Genomic DNA, 27,592 nt, shown 5'->3' with positions numbered 1-27,592 from the left:
CTCTAAAATTGGTAACCTGTGTATGCAGTGCTTTCCTGCAGCGAAGAAGGTTTCTGGTTTATAGCGCTAACATTTAGCATGGCTAAACAAAGCAAAATATAAAGTGAAACCACACGGGATCGTTGCGTGTACTCGCCGGTACCAGTAACAGCATTTTAAGCAGTATCAGACGTATTTCCAATACTAGTATTGAAACCAGAACAACCCTAGTTTGATGTATGTCTGCTTTTAAATGTGTCAACCACAACTCTGTCATTCTATAGCCTAAAATCATGACCTATAGTCCGCAAGTCTGCAGCCTAATAACAGAATTAGACATCATGACTTTTAAATCTTTTGGATATGTTCAGAATGATACAATGAACTGGGCAGAGGTATGCAGTATTACACATAGGCTGTGTATAATACTGAATGCCTATGAAAACAGTTCAGTGCAATGGGGATATTTCCTAACCTTGCAAAGCAGATGGATCTGCCTGTTTCTGTTTCTCACTGGCGAATCCATCTTGCAAAGCTCCCGTCTTAACTGTTTGGGCTCAGTTAGAAAGTGACAGGACCAATCAGCAACGAGGGGCTGTACTTTCAGGCACGGTGGAGTTGTGATGTAAGCAAGCAGCAACAAGAAGCTGGTGCAGTTATGGTGAAAGAGATCAGCGTGGATGCTGCTAAAGCGCCAGTTTTATCAGATCTTGACGACATTTCTTTATTAAAAGAAGAACAAAGAACGGCACTGAGTTGTTTTCTTTTCAGAAACGACAAAAGTCGGATACTAACATGTCTATAGTTGCCATGTTTGCGTTATGTTGTTCTATATGGAGTTTATTCCTCGGTAGTGGCTACATCACGTGTTTTGTTGCTCTGATTGGCCCATAAAGATGTGACAGACAGAACGTTCATCCAGTCACCTTCTGAATTTTTTTTTTCAAATGCTCTGCTCTTTCCCAAACACTGTCTCTCAGTGGTTTACCAGATGGATGTGTGAAACACATCCATCTGGCATGTCAGGTTAGATATTTCCAGTTTAACACCATTCGATCTGCCAACTTGCTAGCTTAGTCCATAGCTGTGTGTATGCATTGACACAGCTTTTTTAACCTTTAACCCAGAACAGTGCAGACTCTTTAGGGATGTTTTTGTGATGACAAAAAGGAACGTGTGATTAGCTTAGCTAATAAGTATGCTAGTAGATACAGTATTAACAATTCCTAAACAAGAAATTTAGTATAAAGAGTATAGTGTCTCTTTTATTTATGATACATTTTGCCAATATTGTGTTTGGATTGCGGGGTGGGTGGGTTGGAGGGTTGGGTAGAGTGGGTTTTGGTGATTTTCCTTTTATTTTCTTTTAATTATCAATTTGTAAAGCAATTTGTGCCATATTTTCTTGTATGAAAAGTGCTATATAAATAAATTTGATTGAGTTGATACTTAAGGGTTTCAGTCGCCAAACTGGAGCCATGCTGACACCAATGTATCGTAGGAAATACATTCATGATTGACAGCACCCTTATGTAACCCCAGTTCGAAAATCTGAAATATCCCTTTAATCATGAAGCATTATAGTGCTCTTTTGTGCCTCATAGTGCTTTAGTCTAGAGGAAATTGTATAATTTCTTCTTTTACATCTCCCTCTATTGATTTTCTTGTGCTGCTCAGGTACAAAAGCCTCATTTGCACTCTTTCCCCGTCCGTCTGGACCACATTGAGACCTTTAATGCTCCACTGATCAATGAGACGATTAAAGCAATTTAAAGGCTCCTTTGTTCAGTCTGTGCATTGGAATCTCCTTCATCCTCCAAACTGCTGTGCTGGCAGGGTGTTCCTCGTGTGCCCTGGAGTAAAAGTGCACAGGGCAGCCATGGCCTCTTTGTCAAGGGCTGCTTTATCCTCAGATACCCCAGGGACTGGCTATGCTGCAGTCTGGGCCACGATGGGGGCGGGGGGTGACTGTGTGACTCATACAGCTCCCCTCCTTCCCCTTTTCATCTTGACATTTGACATACTGATGTAGAGGATCTCAGCTGGAACAAACACTGTGCGCTGCTGTGTCACAGCTGCAGTATCTGTGCCTCTGAGAACAGGTAACAATGAGTCAGCGCCACTTTAATTCAAACACCTACGCTGTGGATCTCGGGGAGATGTTTTCAAGCTGATTTTATTTATCTTTTCCAGTCTGTTTCCCACTGAGGATTGAACATATCACGATGCTACCCGCTGTTCCTCGAAAGTCTTTCCCAGCCCTGCAAGCATTTACGGAAAAACGCAAACCTTTGGTGCACCATTACATTTCAAAAGCAGCAGAAGCACCAAAGGGCTGACTCCTGTGAATTTGCCAATACATTCTCATTAAACCTCTTCCACTAGACAACAAGAGTGCTAAAGTGTGTTTGCTACATGTTACTACAAACACAAATACTGCACTTGAAAACGGGAGATGCCAGAGGGGATTGTGGCCTAATGAACCCCTCTGAGACCTCTCACCATCAGGCCTTTCAGCCCTTGGTCCTGTTCTGACAAGGTGTTTAAAAAGCCCCGACAATTAGGCAGCACAAACAGGCCAAAAAGGCTCACTCTCTACCAGATCACTTGTTTTAGGCAGCTGAAGGTGGATGCTGACAGGCGCCTCAGAGGAAATACTGGCACACACTTCTTGAGATCTATTAAGTGGTGATTCCCCCAACAGACCACTTCACTCTGCACCAGTGATTCACAACAATCTCTGGAACAAGCAAGGAGGCTAACCAAGGTTAAAAATCAGATGTGACCAGAAATCAGGATTTTTAAAAAGGATTCTGCTGATAATGATCTAGGATTTTTTTTTATAGGAATCAGTTATCCAATTATGCAGATCCGTTTCTAACTACATACATGTAATGTTAAAAGTTTGGATGGCCATACTAAACCCAAGCAGAGTTCCAAAATGTGAGATACATGCATGTTTGTGTAATCCATGTGAAACATGGCGACTATAGACATGTTAGTACTCGACTTTTGTCATTTTTGAAAAGAAAACAACTCACTGCTGATCTTTGTTCTTCTTTTCATGAAGACATGTCATCAAGTTCTGATAAAACTGGTGCTTTAGCAGCATCCACGCTAATCTCTTCCTCCATAACTGCACCAGCTCTTGCTGCTGCTTGTTTACATAACGACACTGCCATGCCTGAAAGTACTGCCCCTTGCTGCTGATTGGTCCTGTCACTGGCTAACCAGGCCCAAACGGTTCAGACAGGGGCTTAGAAAGATGGATTCGCCAGTGAAAAACAAGGAAATGGGCGTATCCATCTGCTTTGCAAGGTTACTGTCTTATACTTCTTATTAACCTTTACTCTGAGTTGATTGAAGTGTTCTTTTGTCTTCATGGTGTAATGGTAGCCAGGAGTACTGATTAACCAGTGACTGGACTTGTCAGACACAGGTATCTTTATACTACAATCAGTTGCGACACATTCAGTGCACTCCGACGATCCTAATCTCCCAGTTTCACTGTGATTTTTTTGTATGTTTGTGTCAAAAAAGTGAAATTATTTTGACCATGATTGACTTATAAAATCAACATCCAAGAGTAAAACATCCAAGGGGGTTAAAACTTTTTATAAGCACTGTAAAAGGAAACTTAACACATTCCTTTATTTAAACTTATGTTTGTTCCTCTAACTTTTGCCTCATAATTTATGTTTTTCAGTTTCAGTTAATTTCAGTTTGCTGTACAAACTCAGTGCTAAATGTATACCATCTTAGCTAGGTCATTTTCAAAATAAGTAATATTTTGGTGCACCACCCTTAGGCCTTGAAATAGAAATGTCAAAGGCTGCAGTTTCTGTTTGCTTACAAAACAGTTGTTTACCTTTAGAGAGAAGCCTTTCACATTGTTTTAACCATAAGATGTGAGATAAAGGGATCCAAAGCACAGGTGTGCTCCACTTACTCACATGGCGCACTAAGTGTGTAACCTTTCATCTTTGTCCAGCTAACAAGCACAGAAAAGGCAAAAAGGGAAAGGTCAGGAACTACATTCTCAAATCCAGCCATAATTATCTTAGAGAGTGATGCCTCACTTTATATCAGGGAGAGATATAGACACACACATGGACTCCAACAGCTAACCTTAAGCTAGCAATGCCAATTTAGCTATTTTCTGTAGGCTAACAAACTGAATTTCCCCCTTAAAAGTACAAGGGTTGTGAAGAAGACTACTGCTTACCTGGCCCGGGACGTAGATACTTTTCATACTCAAGTTAGCAAAAATGCAGTGCTGCATCACTTTGTGGTTCAGTGATTGAATGAACATATTGTCTCTTCAATAGCACTGGTACAGAGGTATGACTTGCACTGTGGCGGTAGTTCTGCGCTTCTCTGCCCCCTATCCACAGTGAGTTAACTGGCATAGTCATGACTCTGGTCTTCTCGCGAGTAATTATCCTAAAAGGTCACGATTCCCACGTTTATGACTCATGAATAGCCAAAAAACAGGAGAGATTTAGTTTGATATAGAATCGGCGAAAAATGCAAAAACTTGGAGGTGCCTGGATATGAACCAGGGACATCTCAGTTTACAGCCAGTGCTCTACCAGACTGAGCTATGGCACTGTATTCAAATACATGTACTTTGGTGTTGGCCCCTTTTTGAAGCTATAACAGCCTACACTCTTACTGTAATGCTTTTTACAAGATTTTGGAGTGTTTGGTGAGAATTTATGCCCATTATGAGGATTATGAGGTCAAGCGTAAATATTGAATGAGAAGGCCTGGTTCACAAACTCCATTCCAGTTTATCCCAAAGGTGTTGAATGGGGTTAAGGTTAGGGCTCTGTTCAGGCCAGTCAAGTTCTTCCCTGCAGAACTCATCAAACTATGTCTTTGTATTCTTTGCTTTGTACACTGGAGCACAGTCATGTCAGTATGGAAAAAAGGCCTTCCCCTAACTGTTGCCACAAAATTGGAAGCATAGCATTGTCCAAAATGTCTTGGTATGCATTAAGATTGCCCTTCAGTTTAGATAAGGGGCCTGGCCCAAATCCTGAAAAACAGACCCATACCATTATCCCTCCTCCACCAAACTTTACAGCTAGCACAGTGCAGTCAGGCAAATAACCTTCCCTGGCATCCACAAACCCAGACTCGCCTATCTAGCTCCCAAGTAGAGAAGAGTGAGTCGTCACTCCACAAAACACATTTCCACTGCTCAATAGTCCAGTGTCAGTGTGCTTTACACCAGTCCATCCAACACTCAGCATTGGAATCGGTGATGTGAGGCTTGCATGCAGCTGCTTGGCCATGGAAACCTAATCAATGAAGCTCACACTGCAGTTTATGTACCTAAACTAATGTCAGTAAAAGTTCAGAACTCTTCAGCTATGGAATCAGCAGAGCGTTGGCGACTTTTATGTGGCATGCACTTTAGCAGTCATTGACTCCACTTTTATGTGGTCGGTCGCTTCGTGGCTGGGTTGTTGTTGTTCCTAATCTGAAGCTAAATGCTAACTAATTAACTTCATGCTAGCATTGCAGGCTAATACATTTTAAATCCCAAACTACAGTTGAAAATGAGGCATATCTTGTCAAATTTATGAAAAATGTGAACTATGTTTCTTTAAATTATATTAAGTAGGTCCATTAAGTAGAGATGGTTCATGGCTTTGAAAACCCAGGATTGTGTAACCTTTTGTGACATAAAGAAAAGGAAAGACTTTTCAGGGAAAAGCACTTTGGTAATAAAATCTCATTGAGCGACATGTTTCTTTGAGCATTCATTCACTTCATTTCACTCAGTTGAGTGTTGAACGCACTTTTATTGTTTAGGTGTCAAATGTAACAGTGTCACCATTCAGAGAGGGAATAAAGAGTAAATGGTCACATAAAAAAATATAAAATCAACAATGAAAATGGTCACACGGGTAAAGTCTGCTTCCCGTGGAAACATAGATGTACAGTTGAGACAGTGTCCAGATGTCCAGACGTGTTTGTGTTTGGTTTGCACGTTTCCACAGCCTATATTAAACTCAAACAATAAGAGTCCTTTTTTTTGTTTACTAGCCATGCATACAGTTGACATTTCCACGTGTTGAGTCAGTGTCTTCATAGGAGCTGGCACTTTCAATACAAAATATTTACACTACCATTAATTATCTTATTATCATTGCCTTTTGTCTTTACTAGTTGTTTCTATGGATTCGAATACTCTGAGCACGACAGGATGGGATCAGGATGTTTTAATGCTTGAGCACCCCATGTCATATTGATACCAGAGGAGAAAAAGAAAATGTTGAGGCTGACAAATGTTGGCAACGTCACTTTAAATGTCACCTGTTCCTGAAAAGAGTCGCTGTAGACATTTCAAACACTGAAGAGATGAACCCTTTGTCTTTTCATGATGAAACAGTTGGATGTATTATTACTCGGCAATCTGCTGCCAAGAATCTTCCTGGAAAGAAAAAAAAAAATCACACGATATGTTAAGACTGTCTGTACCTTGAAATGAGAAAAGAAAAGACTGCACCGATGTTTAAAGAAAGACACTGACTTATCCACCATTAACTCTCCATTCCTTTTCTAAACTAAAATATAAGAAAATGGAGGTGCTGTCAGGTCACCTCTTTGGTTCAGCCCTGTAATGAGTACAAAAACCTCTCTCTAATCACTGCACAAATCAAATACTCATTAGTATTTAAAACAAATGGATCCCAGAAATATGTTCTAAGACTGATGTACGGTAACTACTGGAGATGTGATAGCATTAAAATGCATCTCAATGTTTTGATTTCCTCCTAACACAGACAGGAAATGACCTTTTTCCCTGTTAATAGCAGATAGAGCAGCCTAAAGATCCTGATGTATGATTCTTTGTTGATGATTCACTCCTATAACTCAAAGGATAAAACAAACCCAGACACAACAAAAGAGAGTAACATAAGGCGAGGGCACGTTCATTTTTCTTGTCATTTGTCAAATTCTCTTGCGGCAAATTCCTGGCATTCCTTGTTCAAAATGTATTCATGACTCATGGTGTTATTAATAAACATGTCTCTGCTGATTTTATGCTCCAAAGAGTTAAAATCCACCGCGTTCAACCACAAAGTTACCTCCCGTCTTAATTGGCATGTGCATGTGTGTCTAAGTGTGTTTTCATTCTGCTCCCCCTTGGTAGACGTTTTTTCCCTGGCCTGTTCCTGGACGCCCCTCAGGGCTATTGTATATTGCAAGAGGAGCAGCAGGGGTCGTCCTTGTCTGGCTGGGCGGCGTAGTCCATCTGCCGAACGATCTCAGCAAACAGTTCGTCTACCATGGTTTTGCTTTTGGCCGAAGTCTCCATGAACGGGCAGCCCCACTCTTCTGCCAGGGCCTGGCCTTCGCTCGATGATACTTCCCTCTCGCTCTCCAGGTCCACCTTATTCCCCACCAGGATCACTGGAACCTTCTCGTACCTGAGGACAGAGTAACCATCGTCAGGTGGGTCAACACTGAGGCGAACATGAGAATGGACAATTATGCAGAGGAAAGCTCTAGAGTTTATTTCAACTGGATCTTCAGCTAGACCAGACAAACCCAGATTTCAGGACTTTGCATTCACACACTTAAACAACAATAGCAAAAATTTGAACATTAGTATTGCAAAAATCAAATACCTAATGTAAATATGTTGTTGAGTCAAGACTTCTAAAACAGAGTTAATTCAAACTCCTTTTGGGTTTGTTGTTCTCAGCTCGGTTCCTCAGATAGTATTTGTTATGGTCTGAAATCTACTCTGGAAGTCGTATAGTAAGCCAAAGTAAATTGGAAGATTGACCTTTTCTCTTTGCACATTTAAAACCTTCACTCAGTGCAACTATTTAACAACCCATTCAATATAGCCTGTTTATTTCCCTTTTAAATGGTGCCACATTTGTAAGGATCATGCATTTGTGGAATGAGCAGCAGAGCTGAGCATGTGGGTTGTGCCTATGTAAAATTAGCCAAATCTTCTCTGCCAATGCCAAACAGCATAAAACTTGTGTTTTTCCCTTTTTTTGTTTGGCTTTAAGTGATGAAGACAATTCAAATTGATGTATACTTTTGACAGCAATAAGCCAATTTTTTTGTGGGTGTAGTGGGGGACCACAGCTCCTCTTAGATAAGTGAAGGGGAGCTCAGTGGAAAAAGGATGGGAACCACTGAGTTGGATGATGAAAGTCTAAAGATTTTGCATTTTGAAAATTTATTCATTTAACAAACAAGAGCCTCAGTAGTATGTGGAAGAACCATACACAGCCACAACAGCCTGGCACCTCCCCCTCATGCTGGTCACCAGCCTGGTCACACACTGCTTCCCATTCTTCAACCAGCATTAGTCGTAAGTCAGCCATTGTGGTTATGTTGGTCACTCTAGCTCGAAAAGCACGCCCCAGCTGATCCCACGAGTGTTCAATGGGGTTGAGGTCAGGACTGCTGGCAGGCCATTCTGTCCTCTCCACTCCCAAATTCTGGAGTTAGTCTCTGGAAAACCTCGCTCTGTTGGGGCGAGAGTTGTCATCTTGGAGGTTAGAGTTCGGCCCCATACTAAGATATGGGATTGCAACAGGTTGCAGAATCTTGTTTTGATATCTCTCTGCATTGAGATTGCCTCTGATAATGACAAGCTTGTTTTTCCAGTCAGGGAGATGCCACCCCAGACCATCACACAAGGGATGATACTCTGTCGGTGCAGCACTCAGCATTGTGTTCTCTGCATCCATTCCACATTTTGACCCTACGATCCGACTGCCATGGGAATCTGGACTCATAACTTAACATAACAGATGCCAATCAGGCACCTGGGGGTACCAGAAGCTCAAAACAAGAGTCAATAGCAACAGTAGGAAAAGCTGTTTGGTTTTGGCAGCAGTGTTAATTTTGGCAGATACTTTTAATTTTAGTCTTAAACGAAATGCATTTTAGTTATAGTCACATTTTAGTCATTTCTATCCAGTCTAGTTTTAGTCCATAAAAAGTCCTCACATTTTAGTCTTTACTTTTAGTCCAATCATTTATTTTCTTGCCTAAATCTGGTACCAAGTCATGGTAGTGTGTTCTGTGCACTCTGTCAAACCTGGGATCTCTGCTTTCTACAGCTCAGAGGCAGAATAGCTACAGCTTTATTATTTTTTGACAGATTTACCCACAGTAGAGAAATATCACAGATTTTGAATGTCTGACGGAAACTAAATTTTAGTCTAGTTTTAGTCATCTTGACAAAAACCAAACTTAGTTTTTGTCAGTTTTAGTCATCACAGATCTATTTTTGTTATTCTTAGTTTTGTCATGGAATAAAAGGCTGTTGACAAAAACTTGAACACTGATCGGCAGAGAAGATTTAGCAAATTTCTCATGGGCTTAACCCACATACTCAGCTCTGCTGCTCATCCCACAAATGCATGTTCCTTACAAATGTGGCACCATTTAAAGGGACATAAACAGGCTTTCCAGGGGTTTAAGATTTATTACCAAGAAGCATTGTTACAAAAAAGACGTAATCTACCAAACACAAATGTCCTTGGTTTTCGTGCTAAGTTTAGTTTTAGATAATGGACGATCTCTGTTCTTATGAGTGGCCTCATAACAAGAGACAAACAGGGAAGGGGGGTTAAAAGAAAACAGCTCTCCTACCTGAACGTCAAGTTTAGACAGCTTACATTTTTATTAATGTTTTTTTTTTATTATATAGTGTATTAAAGGAAGCAGGATCTTCCCTTTCTGTTTATCTATAGAGCCTGTATTAGACACCACTCACGAGGAGAGAGTGGTTTTTATCTGTAAACGATCTCATAAGGTGGTTTACGGATAAAAATGTAGACCAAGTGGGTAAGACAAGGCAAGAGGCTAGCCCTACAGTGGGTTGTGTCTGAAAGATTTCCATATAGCCAACTTGGGCACTAACTGCTAGCAACTGCCGCTACTTGTAGCTTGTTGAGGACACACAGAAGGATGGAAACTGTAAATGGGTGTGCGGAGGGATTTCCAAAATTAAAGTGTAGCTAAAATGTGATGATGTAGATTAATCAACCAATCAAAAACAATGACAGATTGTTACACCACTAATAAAGACGCCCAAGTGCCCATTATGATTTGTTTAATTACCAGTGAAAAACTCCTCACTAGAGCTCTATGAAGCAGTAAAATTGGGATGAGCCTTCAAGAAAAAAAACCCCTGAGATCTACAGGTTTTTTAACAGATCCCTGTTACATCTAAAAGCTCAGTTTTTTTATCAAATAGCTCTGCCTATGTAACTCTGAACAGGAAGTAGAGGTCTGACCCCTGATCGTGGGAGGGGGCCATTATGTCACTTTGAAACAGGACTACTATGCAGTCAGCCAGAGGAGATGGTTGAACAGGCTACAAAAGGAATCAAAAGTAAAACGTCTGCTTTAGTCTCAAGGATGTGATCGCAAAATCAGTGATGCTTTTTGGGAAACATGGCGAGCCTCTGAGGCGCCAAAGATGAGAAGCAGAGATAGATATCAGACTGTAGTAGTAGGTAGTTAATTCATGGTTATCTGCTTCCATCTGTTGGACCCTTTTAGATCATAGTTTGAACGTGTCTGTTTACAACCCTGAGCAGTATCGTTGTGTCTAGCCAGCATCACGCCCCCCAGCACCCATCAGCATCATTGGTTTTCAAACAGTGCCCTCACACACTAAAAAATACATGATCCTAAATTATTAATAGAATAATAAAAACAATCCTCATATTTGATTGCTATGGTAACAGGTATACAAGGATATACCAGACACTGGAGAGGATTGGAGCTGGCAGAAAACAGCAGTATTTTTTAGAGTCATGGCAAAAAACTTCAGTTTTTAGAATTATTCTTTTTTGAGAAATACAGAGCTGACTCTGCTCTTCTCAAGAAAATGATTTTCTAGGCAAAGTTTAATCTCAGCTATCCTGCTAAGATGAACCATCAGGATTTAAGAAACAACCTCAGAGGTTGGCCTGTGTGCTACCTCGGGTGTGATCGCTCTCCTGGATTGAACGAGAAGCTGCAACTACTAAAAATAAGCAAACAGTGCCAAGGTCTCATTCAGTACATTCCCGACATCAGTAAAAACAAGGCCATTATTTTTCTAAGAGCTGTTTTAGATCACTTCTCATTGGTGGTGGGCATGAACCTTAAATTTCCCTTTCCCACCTTCTCTGAAAACGCCTAAACTTAGTTGTGGTTGAGCAGAATGAAAGGCAAGAACCTTTACTTTTATAGCAGCGCTCATTTAGGGGAAGCCGGGGGGGCTCAGTGTTTAGTTTGGGGTAATGGTCCAATCTGGGAGACTGTTTGCAGCCCCAGGCTGTGGTTTTAGCTCAAATCTGCTGCTGTATTTTTCAGGAGGAGGCCTAAAGATTTCCAGCAATAGAAGTCAATACTGTATAATTTAAACGTTCATGATTTCATACCAGTTTTCAGATTCCTCGGCCATTCTTGAATTAAAAAAAGAGTTTGAGATGCTCACTACTAGAGCTCCTTTCATTAATCAAGCTTTCTATTTGAAGGATTATACAAATGATGGGTTTTAACAATAAAAAAAATTAAATTAAAGTCCCAAATGTTAATAAGTCCATTGTGGTTTCCTAAAGTGTCATGTGTAATATGAACCAGTGGCCATACAGTTACTGAACAAGGGTAAGGTCACAGGTTAATAGAGATGCACTGATTGTGAAAATTAGAGCTGATACCATGACTGGTGTTTAAAATAACAAAGTTTTCATCATTTTTTTGTGTAAGACTCCTACTAGGCCAACATTTTCCCTCATGTTTGACCATGAAAACAAATCAGTTTGTCCTACAGCTAACTTCTTCTGCCCAGTAAGAAAATTTTTTCTTGATTCAAGTAGTAAGGTGTGATCAATGCCATCCTTAAATCGATTTAACCCAACAGATAAATATTAGCTACTGACATGTTTTCATGTCAGATTGTCTGCCCATTGCCAATGCTTGTCAATAAGGTCAGTACTAGCTTGAACCAATGTTGAGCCAGTTCATCAGTGCATGCACAAAAAAACTCACAACACTATTCGATGAGAATTGGGCATAATTTTTGTTTTCTATTAACTAAATTGTTTAAAATGCAAAGTAATATGCAACTTCTGCTCATTTTGAAAATATCCACAATTTTTTTCAGCTCTTGGTTGTTATGTTGTACTACAGCCAGATGGGGGCATCTGGGAGCTGTTTTCAATCTGTTTTTAAATAATTTAAGAAGAAAAAAGTTATAGAAAATCTTTATTAGCTATAGGTTGGTTGTATGACAGGCCACAAAAAAATCCAACATTGTGCATCCCTAAGTAAAATAAACATTTTTTAAATTAAAAGGATTGTGATCACTAATATGCTAAGTCTTTGTCCGTTTATATCGATTTCCATCTTGTATTAGCATCAAGCTAACAAATTTAGGAGCTTATCCCAGTCCATCTGTGAGAAACCCAGTCACTGGCAATAATCGGAAATGTATTTGAATTGTTGCCAAAGACTTTTTAATGTTGATTTAACTTAAAATGGACATCCTCGTTAAGTATGATACAACTTGATTGGATAAGATCCGATGTGCAGCCATCAGTGTTGCAACTATCACCATACACCACCTAAGCCACCTAAGCCTAAGCCATTTTTGATTGGCCCGCAGTAAATTCTAGACATAAAATGGAATATGGCCCACATTAAAACATGCTTAACTGTACTGTACTTTATGTTTTCAGCACAAGGCAATGCTTCCATGTTAAACCTGTAAAGAAACATTTTGACGCTAGGATACCTTGATTAATGACGTCCTGATGGATTATCACAGCGAAAAGCAGCACCAACTAGAAAAGCACTCAGAAAGCGCAGACCTTTGCCATTAGCCCTGTCTCCCAATAGTGAAAAATCCTCTAAAAAATCCTGAAAATGACTGTCTATTTGCCTCATCAGCCATTAACTAGCCATTTAGGCATACTCAATTATTAAGCATGTATTAACTTACATTTAGTTTTACTAACTTTGAAATCATCAGGGCAAAGAATATGAAAGTGGCCCCACCATCCTAACATATTTCTGTATGTGGCCCTCTGTGGAAAAAGCTCTTATCCTGCCCCATCTCTAGGCTATCACTAAAGACTTCAACATACTATAAATCTGCAGTGTCTTCTTCTTTTATCCTGCTTTCAACTTTCTCTTTGGCCTGTTAACATCTGTTCAGGCTTATTCTATGCTGCAATGAGGTAGTGATGTAGCACCACAGTATTTAAAAAAGACAATATTAGTACTGACACCAGTCACCAGATATTAAATGAATGTAATGTAATTGTAATTGCAAGAAAAATTCAGCTGTGATTAAGATTTATTCACTGATAAAAGGGCAAGGTTTATTCATTTGTGTTTGCATTAAATATAAAACTAATTACTGCCATTCATTTCAAAAGCCTTGGGTGTACCACCCAAATCCACAAGCATCATGTGAAACTGTAAATCTCCAAACTACTCTCTCAAAAGCTGCCTGCATGTCAAACCTCCAAAAACCATTAAAATATCTTTAAACACCAAAGAATTCCAGCTTTAGTCTGGTTTAAAGGTCATATCAGTCACTTGACTGTGTTGTTTCTCTCTGACCATAATGGAGCTTTTAACATTAAGCTACGCAGCTCATTTGGGGACTCATTGTGACACAAGTGCAGCACAAAGACATCTGGTACCAAAGGACCAGGTCTAAATATAGTCTTAATAATAGAGGAGGAAACCGGCAGTCCCAGGAGGTGTGAGACAGCGGCAGCCACGGATACCAAGGCTCCGCAGGCCTCAGTGTGAAGGGTGTCGGCCAAACTGCATCTGAACCCGACATCGGCAGATGCAAAGAAACGAGCAGTTCACATGCTTCAGTCACGAGCCTACAAAAAAAAAAAAGCCTGAATAACTGAGTGCTGCACAAACAGTTCAAACATGTCATGCCGTAGCCTTCAGCTTGTGAGTTTGACGGCGCCCGCGCTGGAGCACTGCGGCTGCAAACACCCATCAGAGCTTGCCCAGACGCACCTTATCTATTATGCATGATGCATCAACTCACACAGGCCTCGCTGACGGACGGTGGCCCAAGAGCCTCCACATTTGACTCCGGCCAACGCCATCAGGCTGAAGGAAGAAACAGACAGTGTGCTAGGCCTCCTCCCAGCGGCCCTTTAGAAGACGGGGGGGGGGGTTTGGTTTAGTCAGAGGAGAGGAATCAGCTGAGTCAGAGAGCAGCAATAAGCTCCACTCTTCTGGCACAGCAAAGAAAGATTTAATCAGGAAATAGATATCTGGAGAGTCTTTGGGTAAACACGCCATGACAAACACATGAAGACTCTGTGCTTTACAAAAGAACGAAAGATAAAAACACAATATCAGGAATGCGACTCAGAGCTCCCTTTCGGATTCCCTTAAGGTTTTGAAAAGTAATTATCTGCCCTCAGAATCGGATGCTTTTCACAGATGATGGAGAAACTGGCCAAGATGTCTCAGAAATGGAGCAGATAAAGGGAGTATTGTACTTCACAGACAGCGCAGGCGAGTCATCCTTGGATCTGAAATATGGCAGCTAAAATACGGCACAGCAGAAGCTCCTCCAGGGGTTTTTTATCATGTCTTAGACAAATTCTCCCTCTTACATTACAAATGTACAAGACCTAAAATCTGGAAAGCCAATGCATAAGACATTTGTTCAGACTGCTGTTCCACTAGGAAGAGAGGGAATATCTCAAAGACTCATTTACAAGTTTTACAACCACCGTTACACCAAAGGAACTGTTATAGCATCATTAAAAACCAGATCTCTATGTTTAACTTTATTCAGAGAATTTTACACACAGACTCAGTGTATGACCTCATTAGTAAAAAGTTATAAAGCCCCTGTGCCTCAGCAGTTTGTTTCCTGGTTGTTTTCCTGAGTGTCAAGTTGTTTTGTTTAGGGCTGGGCAATTAATCGCAAATGAGATTAAATCGCAATATACAAATCGCAAACGTTGCAATATTGCTATAACTTGAAATGTGTCAAAATACCAGTTTAATACACTTTTTTTTTTTTTTTGCAGCAGAGATTTTATGGAAATTTTTCAAACAATCAAGTGTAATTTTTCAAAAATGATTTACAAAAATCCTCCTTTTCATGTTTTATATACATTTTTTTTAATTAAAGGAGTGATATAAAAAATAATCCCCATTCAATAAAGCAATTGGTATCAAATTTACAATATGAGCAACAAAATTTGCAATTAGATATATTTTTTAAATTGTTTCTATCTAATATTAATGAAGTTCTGCATTAGTTCACTTAAGTCATACCCTTAGGTCGGTCACACACTACAGGATTTTAAACCCAATTTTAGCCAAGATTTGCCTCCCCCGACGATTGTGGGGGCGTATATTGACTGGAGCCTCATCGCAAACAATTATTTGTCTGAGTAGTCTGCATGTGTGTGGTGTCAACCCGATTAATTTACTGCTCCAAATCGCATCGTAGCCTCCCAGTCATAGTACCGCTGACGCAGTACCCACTACAACCAGTGAGAGCGAGCACACCGGGTAGCGTCACCAGACAAATCAAACGTACTTTCACCGCTCACAACTGTACCATAATTCCAGCCAGGATTTTGTCCTGAGTCTTTCCCTTGTTTTATAATTTTGCTGCATCTGTAACACATGCCAGGACAGCCTGCTGTGGAGAGACAGTGAGACGGTATCAACAGATATCTGTGTTTATTTTGCTGAAGTCCCGTTACAGTGTCACCAAAAAAATAAATTAAAAGGAGTCTGAACATAATAAAAGTGTATCATGGAAAACGAGAGGTTTTCTTTGTGAATTTAAAAAGAAAATATTCCCTGTATATTTGAGTGTTTTGTATGAGGGTGCTTGCTGTCATTCAGATATCAAATCTTGGGTTTTGTTGTAAGAAACTTTTCATTTAACTTTACGCACCAGGTGTGCATTCATTTTGGTGGAGGTCTTAATTAACCTAAATGTGAAACTCTTTGAATTTATGATAGCTTAATTGGTAATACTTGTTCAGAGTTGTTATTTATTTCATTGTGATATATTCTTTACATATAAAGGTTTTCTATTTTCTTTAAAAGTTTCCCCTTGTGTGTTTAACGCTACATTGAGAAAGGTTAAGTGTTCCTGAAGTCAGTGGTCTCCCACGGTTTTAAAACAGTTTCAGATTAAAAATTGTCTAGTGTATGGCCAGCCTTAGCCATGATTGACTGATAGCCAGCAGACACTGATTATTGCCTCCTAGCTCCCACAGCCAATCACAGCTCTTTCTCTCAACACAGCTGTCCATTTAGATATGACGTACTGCTCACTAATCCCTGCTTGCATCAATGCTGATGCATCACGCTGCTGCTGGCAAAGCTTCACCTCCTCCACCCCAGCCTCCTCCTTTATAGCTTAAAGCTTGTTAATAATCACATATCAAATCACAATACTGGGACAAAAATTGCATTTAGATTATTTTTGCAAATTCTTCAGCTATAGTTTTGTCTATGTGAATAAAAATATTAATATAAATCAATATTAAAATATTATTTTTTCTGGCTGTCATCCTAACTACAGTGCCTATAAAAGTATTCTCACCCCCTTGGATGTTTTACTATTTCATTGATTTAATAAATCAATCGTGTTCAATATAATCTGGCTTTGTTGACAAACAAAAAACACAGAAAACCTGTTAAGTCAAAGTGAAAACCTATTTCTATAAAGTAATATCAATTAAATAATAATATTATATAAGGTAAAACAAGTGACTGCAATAATATTCACCTCCTTTAAAGTGACTGAGCTGATTCAAGAGAGGTCCAGCCAGCTAGTCCTAGAAGTCTCACAATTTCTGTAATCAGGATCACCTTTGTGCAGTGACCTTCAGGGTCTGGAAGGTCAGGTCACTGATTAATCAGTATCCATGGCTACCATTACGCCACAAAGACAAAACAATTGTTGCCCAGGTTTTTTGCCAGTTGAAGCTTTCTGGGAAAAAAACACTCTCGAAGAAAACTCAGTAAATCTCAACTAGAGTTCACCAAAAGGCATGTGGGACACTCCATGGACAAGTGGAAGAAAGTTATTTGGTCTGATGAGACCAAAATGGTGCTTTTTGGCCATCAGACAAGACACCAAACACAGCACATCACCACAGATGCACCATCCCCACTGTGAAGCATGGTGGTGGCAGCATCATGCAGTGGGGATGCTTCTCGGCACTGGATGGCTTGTAAAGGTAGCGGGTAAAATGAATGCAGCAAAATATAGGAAAATCCTGGAGCACAATCCTATTCAGTCTGTGAGAGAGCTATGGCTTGGGAGAAGATTTATTTTAAAGCATGACAATGACCTGAAGCATACAGAGACAGGTACACAGAAGCCCAGACCTTAATTCAATGAAAAATTTGTGGCTGGACTTGAAAAGGGCTATTCACACCCGATCTCTGTGCAACCTGACAGAGTTTGAGCAGTTTTACAAAGAAGAATGGAGTAAAATGGAGACCTATCCACAGACTCAGTGCTGTGATTGCAGCCAAAGGTGACTCTACTCAATACTGACTTGAAGGGGGTGAATATTCATGCAGTCACTTTGGCAATGTAACTGCTGATTTGAAGAAGAGGTTTCCTAACATTGGTATGGTCAATCAGTTAGACTGTTGTTTTAAACATGGCTGACAACTGTAGCCGCCCTGATATTCACAAAGACTTTAGTCATAAATAAAAGCATAGAATTGGAAAAAGATGCTGTATATCCAAACAGAATTACAAGGGCAGACATGACAACTATGCAGGTTAGCATATTTCTCAGCACTATATCAAATAGTTGACTAGAGAACTTTAAAAACGAATGCACTCCTAGTAGTTACAGAAGAGAAGAATTCAGGTAATCAACAACTTCAAAAGTCCCTGAGCTATGAGTCACTGTTATTCTGCTCCCAAAATTTTAGCCATTTTTTTTTCAAACTCTGCTCCCCTCATTACAACTCTGCCAAAGTCTTGAACACTGAATTTTGAAAAGCCAAGTCAAAAGTAAGAAGTGATCATTACCAAACTTTAGGTCTGTTCTCTTGCCCGGTTTTCACAGCAGATGAGAGAGGATATTTCTGGGATATCCACTCCTGCTCCTCTATTTATTTCTCTGAATCCTTTCAAGCAGTTGGCATGTAAAAAAGTTTCAGTAGGAGAGCTCCACAGTTGGTAGCGTAAAGAACAACACAGATGGAGTAAGTACACGTGGGGTGTGAATTAAAGATATGTGGACTAATAATTCAGTGTGGGATGGTACTGTGTTTCAACTTTTCACTGTCCTCTGACCATGTCAGCCCTTTTAAATGCTCTGTTAAGTCACCATTCATAATTCATCCTGCAGTAGTGAAGAGTGATGGGGTCCTTGGCGAACACTGGCACACCAAGGTGTAATCATGCTCACCCAGTGGCCTCTGTGCTCAGACCTGTCTGTGATGTTAACAGCAGGCACTGATGGATGCTGACAGGGTTCAGAGAGAGAGGGACGTACATTGGCACGTCTGAGCTGAGTCGAGGCTATCACAGTCGTGATGGGTCATCGGTGTTTTGGTGTATTTGGCAACAGGGAGGGACAAACTGGCAGAGCAAGCAAAGACAAAGTATAACTTTTAGGAACAGCGTAACTGCTGAGGGTAACAGTTCAGAATTACACTTCAAAACCAACTGCTCATCATAAGTCTGGCACATGTTGCCTTAAGATGAGATAATAGCTGCATCAGCACTTCATTTTTTTAATGAATGAATTTCCAACTATTTGAAGATCATGATCCATCCCTTCTAAAGACAAAAGTATTCAGCAGTGTCGGTGTAAAACCGCTGTTCAGAGCTAAAAAATACATCACAACCACCCTTTCCATTAGTGATGTTCCCTTAAGGGAATAATTTTCTGCCCTATTGACTGCAAATTATATCTCTGTTCAGCTGACTAGTCTGAAGTTAAGTAAATACATTCAGTAAACCACCTTCACAATGCAGCAGAAAATATCATGTTGCAAAGTTAGTCTTTAGAATGTGGAAGTGCTAGCACCACCAGCCTTCCTTCATGTTTGCAGGTTAACGTCCACATTCCCGTGTTGAATCTCATCACTCAGTTTGAGTATAATCTCACACAACCTTTTTATAACCTTAACACAGACTTATCATGCTGCTGTCTTGGGCAGAACTCCCTTGTAAAATATCTCAATGGTAAAACACCTTGTTGAATTACCGACTGCAATATTTCACAAATAGCACAGACAAAAAGATCAGAGGTCTATGTAGATAATGTAACTATGTATCTACCGTAGCAGCTTATGAGCCTAACATTAGTTAAAGCTAACGTAACTACTAATGTAACATTAATACAAACGCCAACATTGCACAGAAAGCTTTAGCAACATAAGTTTGAGCCAACATAGCTACAACTAATGTAGCTATGTAGATGACGTAACTACATATCTTCAGTGGCAGCTTTGTGAGCCTAGCATTAGCTAAAGCTAACATAGCTACTAATGTAACATTATGACATAAGCCAACATAGCTAAGTCAGCTTTAGCAACATGAGCTTTGGCAAAGATAGGTAAAACTAATGTAGCAATGTAGATAATGTAACTACATATCTTACGTAGCAGCTTTGTGAGCCTAGCTTTAGCTAAAGCTGACATAGCTACTAATATAACATTACTACGCAAGCCAAAATAGCTAAGTCTGCTTTTGCAAAGATAGCTAAAACTAATGTAGCAATGTAATGCAACTACATATCTTACGTAGCAGCTTTGTGAGCCTAGCTTTAGCTAAAGCTGACATAGCTACTAATGTAATGTTACTACACAAGCCAAAATAGCTAAGTTAGCTTTCTCAAACATAGTTAAAACTAATGTAGCTATACAATGTAACTCTGTATCTTATGTAGCAGTTTTGTGAGCCTAGCTTTAGCTACATTAGCTTTGTAGCTATGTTAGCTTCGAAGCTACGTTATCTACATGGCTTATGCAGCTAAAAGAGTTACGTGAGCTACACTTGCTGTGTCAAATGGAGGACAGGCTTTTCCCCTGTCAGCAGACTGTTTAATTAGCTTTATTAAACATCTTGTAATCAGGTTTTGCAGGTCAGGTTTCCAACTTTTGGTATCCTATTACCCTTATCCTAACCTTAAACAGAATATAATCCAATTTATTTCTGAAGTTGTTCTGTTTATTTCAGTTCTGAAATAGACTCTGTCTCAGATAAACGATCTGTGAGAGTGGCTGGCAGTGATGGAATTAGATCATTGTGGCAGTAAGGCAGTAGTCACTAAGAACAGCTACAGTGGCCACTAGTGGCAGGCAGCTGCACTACAGTTTAGATGCTGAATTTAAATGAGATTAGTGGCCTGTCGATTTTATTTTTACACTGCTCACTAGCTAGCTAGTGGGGCTAGCAATGTGGTAGGGCTGTCATGAACAACCAGTGTGCTCCTGTTTTATCATAGCCAATCTAGTATACATCAGAAGATTTCCGGCATACACAAAATTATGTGTAAATGAATTACTATAAATTTAGATTGTTATACATAATCAATAGGATGTCATATTTTGAATGAACTGTGTACAGGAGTCCCCTCGATTGAGCCTCTGTGTAATCGTAGTGAAAGTGAAACGTCAGTGGTGTAAACATCATACTTTGAACGACCAAGCTGAATAGGACTAATATCTTCTAAATTGTGGCAATTTTTTATCACCCTATCAATCCATAAATATTTTCTTAATCCCCAAAATGCTGAAAACTTGAGTCTTCAAACGTCTGTCTCCCTTTTAAGAAGCTTTAACCTGAAAATGATAGATGACTGCAATGATTAATAAATGATCAAAAAAGATACAGAACACTTCCATCACAACCAGTCAGCTCTAGAAATTCTGCCCTTTATCTAATCTTTTGATTTTCTCTAATCAATCTGTGATGTAGCAAACAGTTTGCCCTTTGATGATTTCTTGTTTGATGTATTTTCCTTTGATGTCTCAGTCTGTCTCATTGAGTCCTGTTGCGTTTGCTGCTTTCCTACATCTCCCACAATGCACTTCAACCAGGACATGCCTAGACTTGTTGCATTTTTAGCTGCTGTATTTAACAGCAATAGCAGAGCATGAGAGGCTTTTTCTGGACAGGAAAGAGGGGAAAATATCCACCTGTTTACTGAAATATGTTGTCTTGATTCCACACAACTGAAAAAAGCTATTATACAGTAAAAATTGTACATTGAATTGTACGTTGAAAAGAGGACAATTAAAACTGTAAGGTGCTAAACACTGCCATCACAAAAATGTAATTTACATGTTAATCATGCAATAATGTAGTGACAATAAAAAGCACTACAAGCTGGAGAATAGAACATTTGTGACTTATCTTTTACTCTTTTCACCTTCTGTGCTAAGGAAAACCATGACTTTCTTTTATGGTTATGGGCTGTCAGATGTGTTTGGAAATAATTTCAGTGTGGGTTTCCTACTAAAGGAAAAAGGAGCTCGTTTTCCATAGTTTGTGCCCAACTTCCAGGTATTTTATGTGCTCACATTCCTATAAAATCACATCAGCTGTAACAAAAAATGCAGCCCTTTGCTTGTGTAGTTATAAAGGTATGTGTTGCGTTATCCATATAAAGTATATTTACAAGCTCTCAGGAACAAAGTCACCGTATATAACCGCTGTAAACAGAAGATTTACATTACAGACAAACGACCAGGGCAGGGTGTAAAACGGCTGCATATAAAAAGCTTTAGACAAGTCAGTAAAGAAAATTACTGGAAGAAAGGTAATATTTCAATGAAATGTTTGGGTCATAAGGTCACAAAGCCACCGATGTCAGCTGTGTTTATGTTGAAAGATATAAACGAATGAGTCTGAACTCCACTTCAGAGTTTTCGTCATGTTTTTTTCTTAACTACAGTATTTGACCCCTTCCTGATTTCTTTTTTTTTTTTTTTTTAAATCATTTTTGTCAAACTTCAGTGTGTTAGATCATCAAAGGGTAACAAAACTATTTCAAAGGCTTTGGGACTCCAGTGAACCACAATGAGAGCCATTATCCACAAATGGAGAAAACTTGGAACAGTGGTGGATCTTCCCAGAAATAGTCAGCCTAACAAAATTACTCCAAGAGCGCATCAACGACTCATCCAGGAGGTCACAAAAGAACCCAGAACAACATATAATGAACTGCAGGCCTCACTTGACTCAGTTAAGGTCAGTGCTCGTGACTCAACAATAAGAAAGAGACTGGGCAAAAATGGCAGCCATGGGAGAGTTTCAAGGCCAAAACCACTGCTGACAAAATAGAATTCAAAGGCTTGTCGCACATTTGCCCCCAAAAACATTTTGGAGATCCCCAAGACTTTTGAGAAATAATTCTGTTGGCTGACGAGATCAAATTTGAACTTTTTAGAAGGTGTGCATCCCGTTAGATCTGGTATAAAACTAACACATTTCCTAAAAATAACATTATACCTACAGCAAAACATGGTGGTGGTAGTGTAATGGTCTAGGGCTGCTTTGCCATGATAGAACCATAAATTCTGAGTCCAGCGAGGCCTGCAGGTCTTTAGGTGTTGTTCTGGGTTCTTTTGTGATCTCATGGGTGAGTCGTGGATGCACTCTTTGAGCCATTTTGGTTGGCCGACCACTCCTATGAAGGTTCACCATTTTTCCAAGTGTTCTCTCTTTGTGGATAATGGCTCTCACCGTGGTTCACTGGAGTCTCAAAGCCTCAAAAGTGGCTGTATAACCATTTCCAGACTAAGAGATGTCAATGACTTTTTTCTCATCTGTTCTTGAATTTCTTAAGGTGGCGCCATGTGGTCTTGCTTTTTGAGGTCTTTTAGTCTACTTCACTTTGTCAGAGAGGCTCTCTTTAAGTGATTATTGATCCGACAGGTTTGAGATAGATTTCAGCTTTCAAAGAATATAGAATCTGTCTGAAACCTACTTTATACACAGACTCCAAAATTAACTTTACTGTAGAAATGAGACTTTTATGCAGTCTAGAAGGCAAAAACCAGACCTAAGGGTGAAATCACACACAAGCCTGTGTGTGTATACATTTACATGTAAACACACAAATGTTAACACACAGACACACAAAGACTAAAGTGAGCAGCCCTCTCCCTATTCTCCTCTCATATGGGGGAAACATGTTGACCTCATTCTTTCATCTGGAGCCACAGATTTATAGGATTGTTTATAAGGTGTGTTCAGAGCAGAAAAAATCCAATTAGGAGACAAAAACTAAGGAAACTGACAAACACAGACACCTTTTGTGTGAAATAGTGTCATTCTAGGTTGTAAAATATGACAGATATATAAGTTGAAGATAAAAAAACAACACCACAGCGTGATATGACTGTGCTATTCTTATGCTGTGTTACCTAGTCATTAGCTGCATCAGTTAATGTGTGAGCTTCAAGCTGCGTTGCTGTACATGATTCTTCATTAGGGAAGCCTCATTTCTCTGTATACATCCACTGACATCTACAGTGACTGATGGGCCCACAGTACACATCGACACTGTAATACAGAGAGCAAGCTCACACATGCAGGCAAAAAGCATCCATGATTTAACCTGCAGCATCTACACAGTCTGCACTGTGTCCTCACTGTAAAGAGCTAAGACAGCCTCAGCTAACCCCTTCCCTGTATCAATCAGCAGCTCACTCCATGGTGACCTCATATCTAGATCATCTGTGTAACGGCGCTCAGACATCAGACAGCTCCATGCTTCCGATTGTGCTGTGCTTACTGAAGAGCTTTTGCAGCTTGTTAATTAAAAACACGGCTTCATCTCTTTCCCGTGGCAGAAGCCGGACTATCTCTATATGCTTTTCTTAAAGCCCTCTGCAGTGGAGACTCGTGATGGGTATATCCTTGTCCGGGTGTTTCACAGGGCTTGCAGCATCTGGAACAGTGGACACGGAGCACAACAAAACAGCAGCTTGGCAGATCAGAGGGAGTGCAGACAGTATGTTATGACTGGAGGAAGGGCTAATATTGGCTCTGTTGCCCTGGTGGTTACATCTAGTGTGAAGCAACACAAAGTCTGCAGAAACACTGATGGGAGGAATCATCTCTGCATATATGCCATATAAAGAGGGAGTGCTATTATACTGAATAACACCATAGCTCTGGCACTTAAATGGTGTTGTGCACTGAGGAGAGGCTTCTCTCTAGCTACTCTTCCATACAAATCATTGGAGGGCTGCAGTGATGGTTGTCCCTCTGGAACTTTGTCCCATCTCCACATCGGATCTCTGGAGCTCAGCCTGCATGACCGTCAGGTTCTTGTTCACCTCTCTTACTGAGGCCATTCTCACCCAATTGCTTGGGCAACCAGCTCTTGATAGTGTCCTGGTTGTACCAGACTTCTTCCATTTGAGAATCATAGAGGGCACTGTGCTATTAGAACTTTCAGCGCTGTCTCTGCGCTCTGCAGGCAGTTCCTTTGACCTTATGGCTTGGTTTTTGCTCTCATATGCATTGTCAGTAGTGAGGCCTTCTAAAGAGAGGTGTGTGCCTTTTCAAATCATGTCCAATCCATTTAATTTACCACATGTGGACTCCAGTCAAGATGTAGAAACACCTCAGCAAATATTCAGAGAAACTGAAGGCACCTGAGCTAAATTTACCACATTTTTACAAAGGGTTTGCATAGCTATGTCAATGCGATATTTCTGTTTTAATTTTTAATACATTTGCAAAAATTTCTAAAATTCTGTTTTCACTTTGTCAAGATGGTGTACCTAGTGTAGATTAATGGGAATAAAAATATATTTTTTTGACTGTAGCATTTGGTTGCAAAATGGCAAAAATCGAGCACTGCCATATATTTGAGATCAGCTGATCTCACCAAGGTCCTCGTCAGCTGATGGCCAGCTGATGAGGCATTGCACTCATGCTGCCATATTTAAACATCTCTAGTCTGGCTATGCTTTTCAGCTCCCTCAGCAAGCTGCTTTTGCGACCCTCCTCCATCCCAGCTCCTCCTCTATGCTATATTTGACTATAGACTGTAGAAAGAATTGGACAAACCCTGTGATTCTGGTTGACAGAAACATAGCCTCTTCCTGTCAAGCTATCTGTAAATCAAATGAGGCGCCAATCAGTCCGCAGTGAGGTTTTTCCTAAATGTAATCTGAACCAATGTGGTACCAAAAAATTCACTCCCCGTACAGTGAGAGCACATGAAGACATTAGCTAATGAGACACATTTGTTTTTTTGAACCAGGCTGTAAACCAGTTTATTTCTAGTGTAAAAACCGGCTGTTTAACAGGTGTCCAGACGGTGTTCCTGCAGCCAGCCTCAAGTGGACACTCACGGTATTGCAATTTTTTGCACTTCCGCATTGGCTTCATTTTTTAAGGCCGGAGGTTGCCGCTCGCATTTGACCTAATCAGTGTCATTCTGTTGTCACTGATGCCTGCTCTGCTCTGGGTTTTAAGTGGCTTCTTTCCCTGCCTCAGGCTCTCCCTGTAGGCACAGGAGGAGCAGGAACGTGTGCTGGTCCTGCTTGATGCTTTCCACATAGGCTTGTGGAAGGGTGGGGGGGGGATCTCAGAACAGCCACAGTGCCATATATAAATAACAGCAATGAGAGCAAATTAATAACTGCTAATAAAGAGAAATTTACAAATGCAAATTGTGTGTATTCCTTGACAAAGTGGAATGAATACTTTCTGAACGCACTGTAGTTAAAAGTCCTGGTGCTGTTGTAGTGTATATCAGAACTCATGGAATAACTCTTATCCAATCAAGGATGGGAATAAATGTTGCATAATAAAGCAAAATACATCAATGGCAGTGCTTTTGTACTGAATAACAGCACTCCTGTGTTTTGTTTACAAGCAACAGCAATGCTGATATTCAGTACATAAGCATGGCCTACAGTTGCTTTTATACAACAGAACCATAAGTAGCATATCATTAACACTGATATGATGTTTTGTCTACATGTTATGGAGGTTTAGCTTTTTTTATTAGCATTAATTTTACGCTCACTGTGGTGCTCTGTGTTTCTAGCTCAATTATTCATGACAAAGATGTTTTGCTGTAATCTTAATTAACAATACCCAGAACACCTGAGGCAGGGCGGTACAGATAATACAATCTCCAAGTGCTGTTGTTCTCCATATCATCACTCATGGAGTGTATCTTGGCCAATCAGGTTGCATAGTTGGGGAAAGTATTGTGTAATTACTTTTTTAGAGGCTGGGACTGCATTGCAAGGGCATTTGCCTACCTACAGGGATAGTGAGTGAGAAATGGTTCACCAAAATAGAACAGGCATGTTGTGATGTAGAGTGCCCTGAAGATGCATCTCCATTCAAGCACAGTTCTCAGACCAGGCCTGGGCCCATCCTCAAACTACAGGGCCTGTGAGGCCAGCTCTGTGTGTGTAAAGAAACATCTGCAACATCTTTCTCTGTGCATCTTTTCACCAACCTTTTCACTCTTATGATCTGATCCCTCATCGGCTTTATGTCCTGGAAGCTTTGCTGGTTGACCAGGCTGTAGACTAGTATGAATCCTTGACCGTTTTTGATGTAAAGGTCCCGCATGGAGGCGAACTGCTCGGTACCAGCAGTGTCCAGGATCTCCAGCACCGAGGGCGAGGAGTCCACCTCGATCTCCTTGCGGTAAAAATCCTCTATAGTGGGGTCGTACTTCTCAATGAACGTCCCGGTGACGAACTGCACAGTGAGGGCGGATTTCCCGACCCCACCGCTGCCCAGGACCACCACTTTATACTCGCGCATCGTGGATTAAAACAAGTCGTAAGGGGGTTCAGTCTCCGCGCGTCATTGAAATGAACTCAAAACGTTCCCGCACGAATCACATTCACCATTCGTGTCCCATTTTGAAGGGGTTGTCAATAACACGGTCCTGCTCACCGCTGCTCAGCTATAGCAGAGCACAAAGACTCGCTGCCCCAAGATGGATTTCATTGTAGAAATTCCCCCATGCAGGCCAGACACTGACAGCTATACGGGCATCCGAGGGCTGCTAATGTCCGAAATATGCACAGGGAGGAAGAAAATACCGTCCGATGATGTGGTCCGTTTCATCTGCTTGGCTCACCCCTCTCTATGCATCATAAAAAAACAAACTTGCTCCATCGAGGACACTGGAAAATCGCTGGGTTAGCCCCTAGAATGAACTGCACGCGCAATTTCTGAAGCACGGGGCCGCCTCAGGAAAAAAAGCACAAACTCAAACTATTACGACACTTCATGAAAGGACGCTCGTGCCTTTGTTTCTTTTTCACCATCTCTCGCATGTCTCCGTCTCTCCCTCGTTCTCCGGTGAAATCCCAGCCGCCATACTCTCGGGTGGAGACCCGCGGCCGCTGCGTAACCAGCTGGTCCCCACTCGGCTCCCGTACCCACCGAGAAAAAAAAGAAAAGAAGAAAAAAAAAAAAAAAAGAAAAGGAAAAAGCACATGGACCCTCCCTCTCTCCTCTGACGGACACGCACGAGGACCAACCCAAGCCTCTGCTCTCTCGTGCCTTGAATGGGAGCCTCGCGGAGGGGAGGAAGCCAGTCAGATTCAGCGGTCTACATTTCCGTTCATG

The 27,592-nt window shown here is 40.6% G+C and overlaps 1 protein-coding gene across 1 annotated transcript; it reads right to left on the bottom strand.

Annotated features, from left to right (window-relative positions):
• Positions 1-5,772: 5,772 nt before the first annotated feature.
• Positions 5,773-27,393, bottom strand: LOC121522932 (ras-related protein Rap-2a). Its single transcript, XM_041807630.1, has 2 exons — positions 26,463-27,393; positions 5,773-7,424 (listed from the first exon to the last, which is right to left on the bottom strand). Exons 1-2 carry the CDS (start codon positions 26,774-26,776, stop codon positions 7,187-7,189), a joined length of 552 nt encoding a protein of 183 aa, XP_041663564.1. The 5' UTR covers positions 26,777-27,393; the 3' UTR covers positions 5,773-7,186.
• Positions 27,394-27,592: the final 199 nt, after the last annotated feature.

The sequence above is a fragment of the Cheilinus undulatus genome, linkage group 15 (assembly GCF_018320785.1).
Source record: "Cheilinus undulatus linkage group 15, ASM1832078v1, whole genome shotgun sequence".
Taxonomy (NCBI): domain Eukaryota; kingdom Metazoa; phylum Chordata; class Actinopteri; order Labriformes; family Labridae; genus Cheilinus; species Cheilinus undulatus.
The sequence above is the reverse complement of the archived record's forward strand: the minus strand, read 5'-3'. Positions and strand labels throughout refer to the sequence as shown.

Excerpts from the sequence above, each read along its gene's own strand:
- LOC121522932 (XM_041807630.1), bottom strand. The coding sequence starts at position 26,776 with ATGCGCGAGTATAAAGTGGTGGTCCTGGGCAGCGGTGGGGTCGGGAAA. Across the intron at positions 7,425-26,462 it reads CAGATCATAAGAGTGAAAAG|GTACGAGAAGGTTCCAGTGA; the intron begins GTTGGTGAAAAG and ends CTCTGTCCTCAG.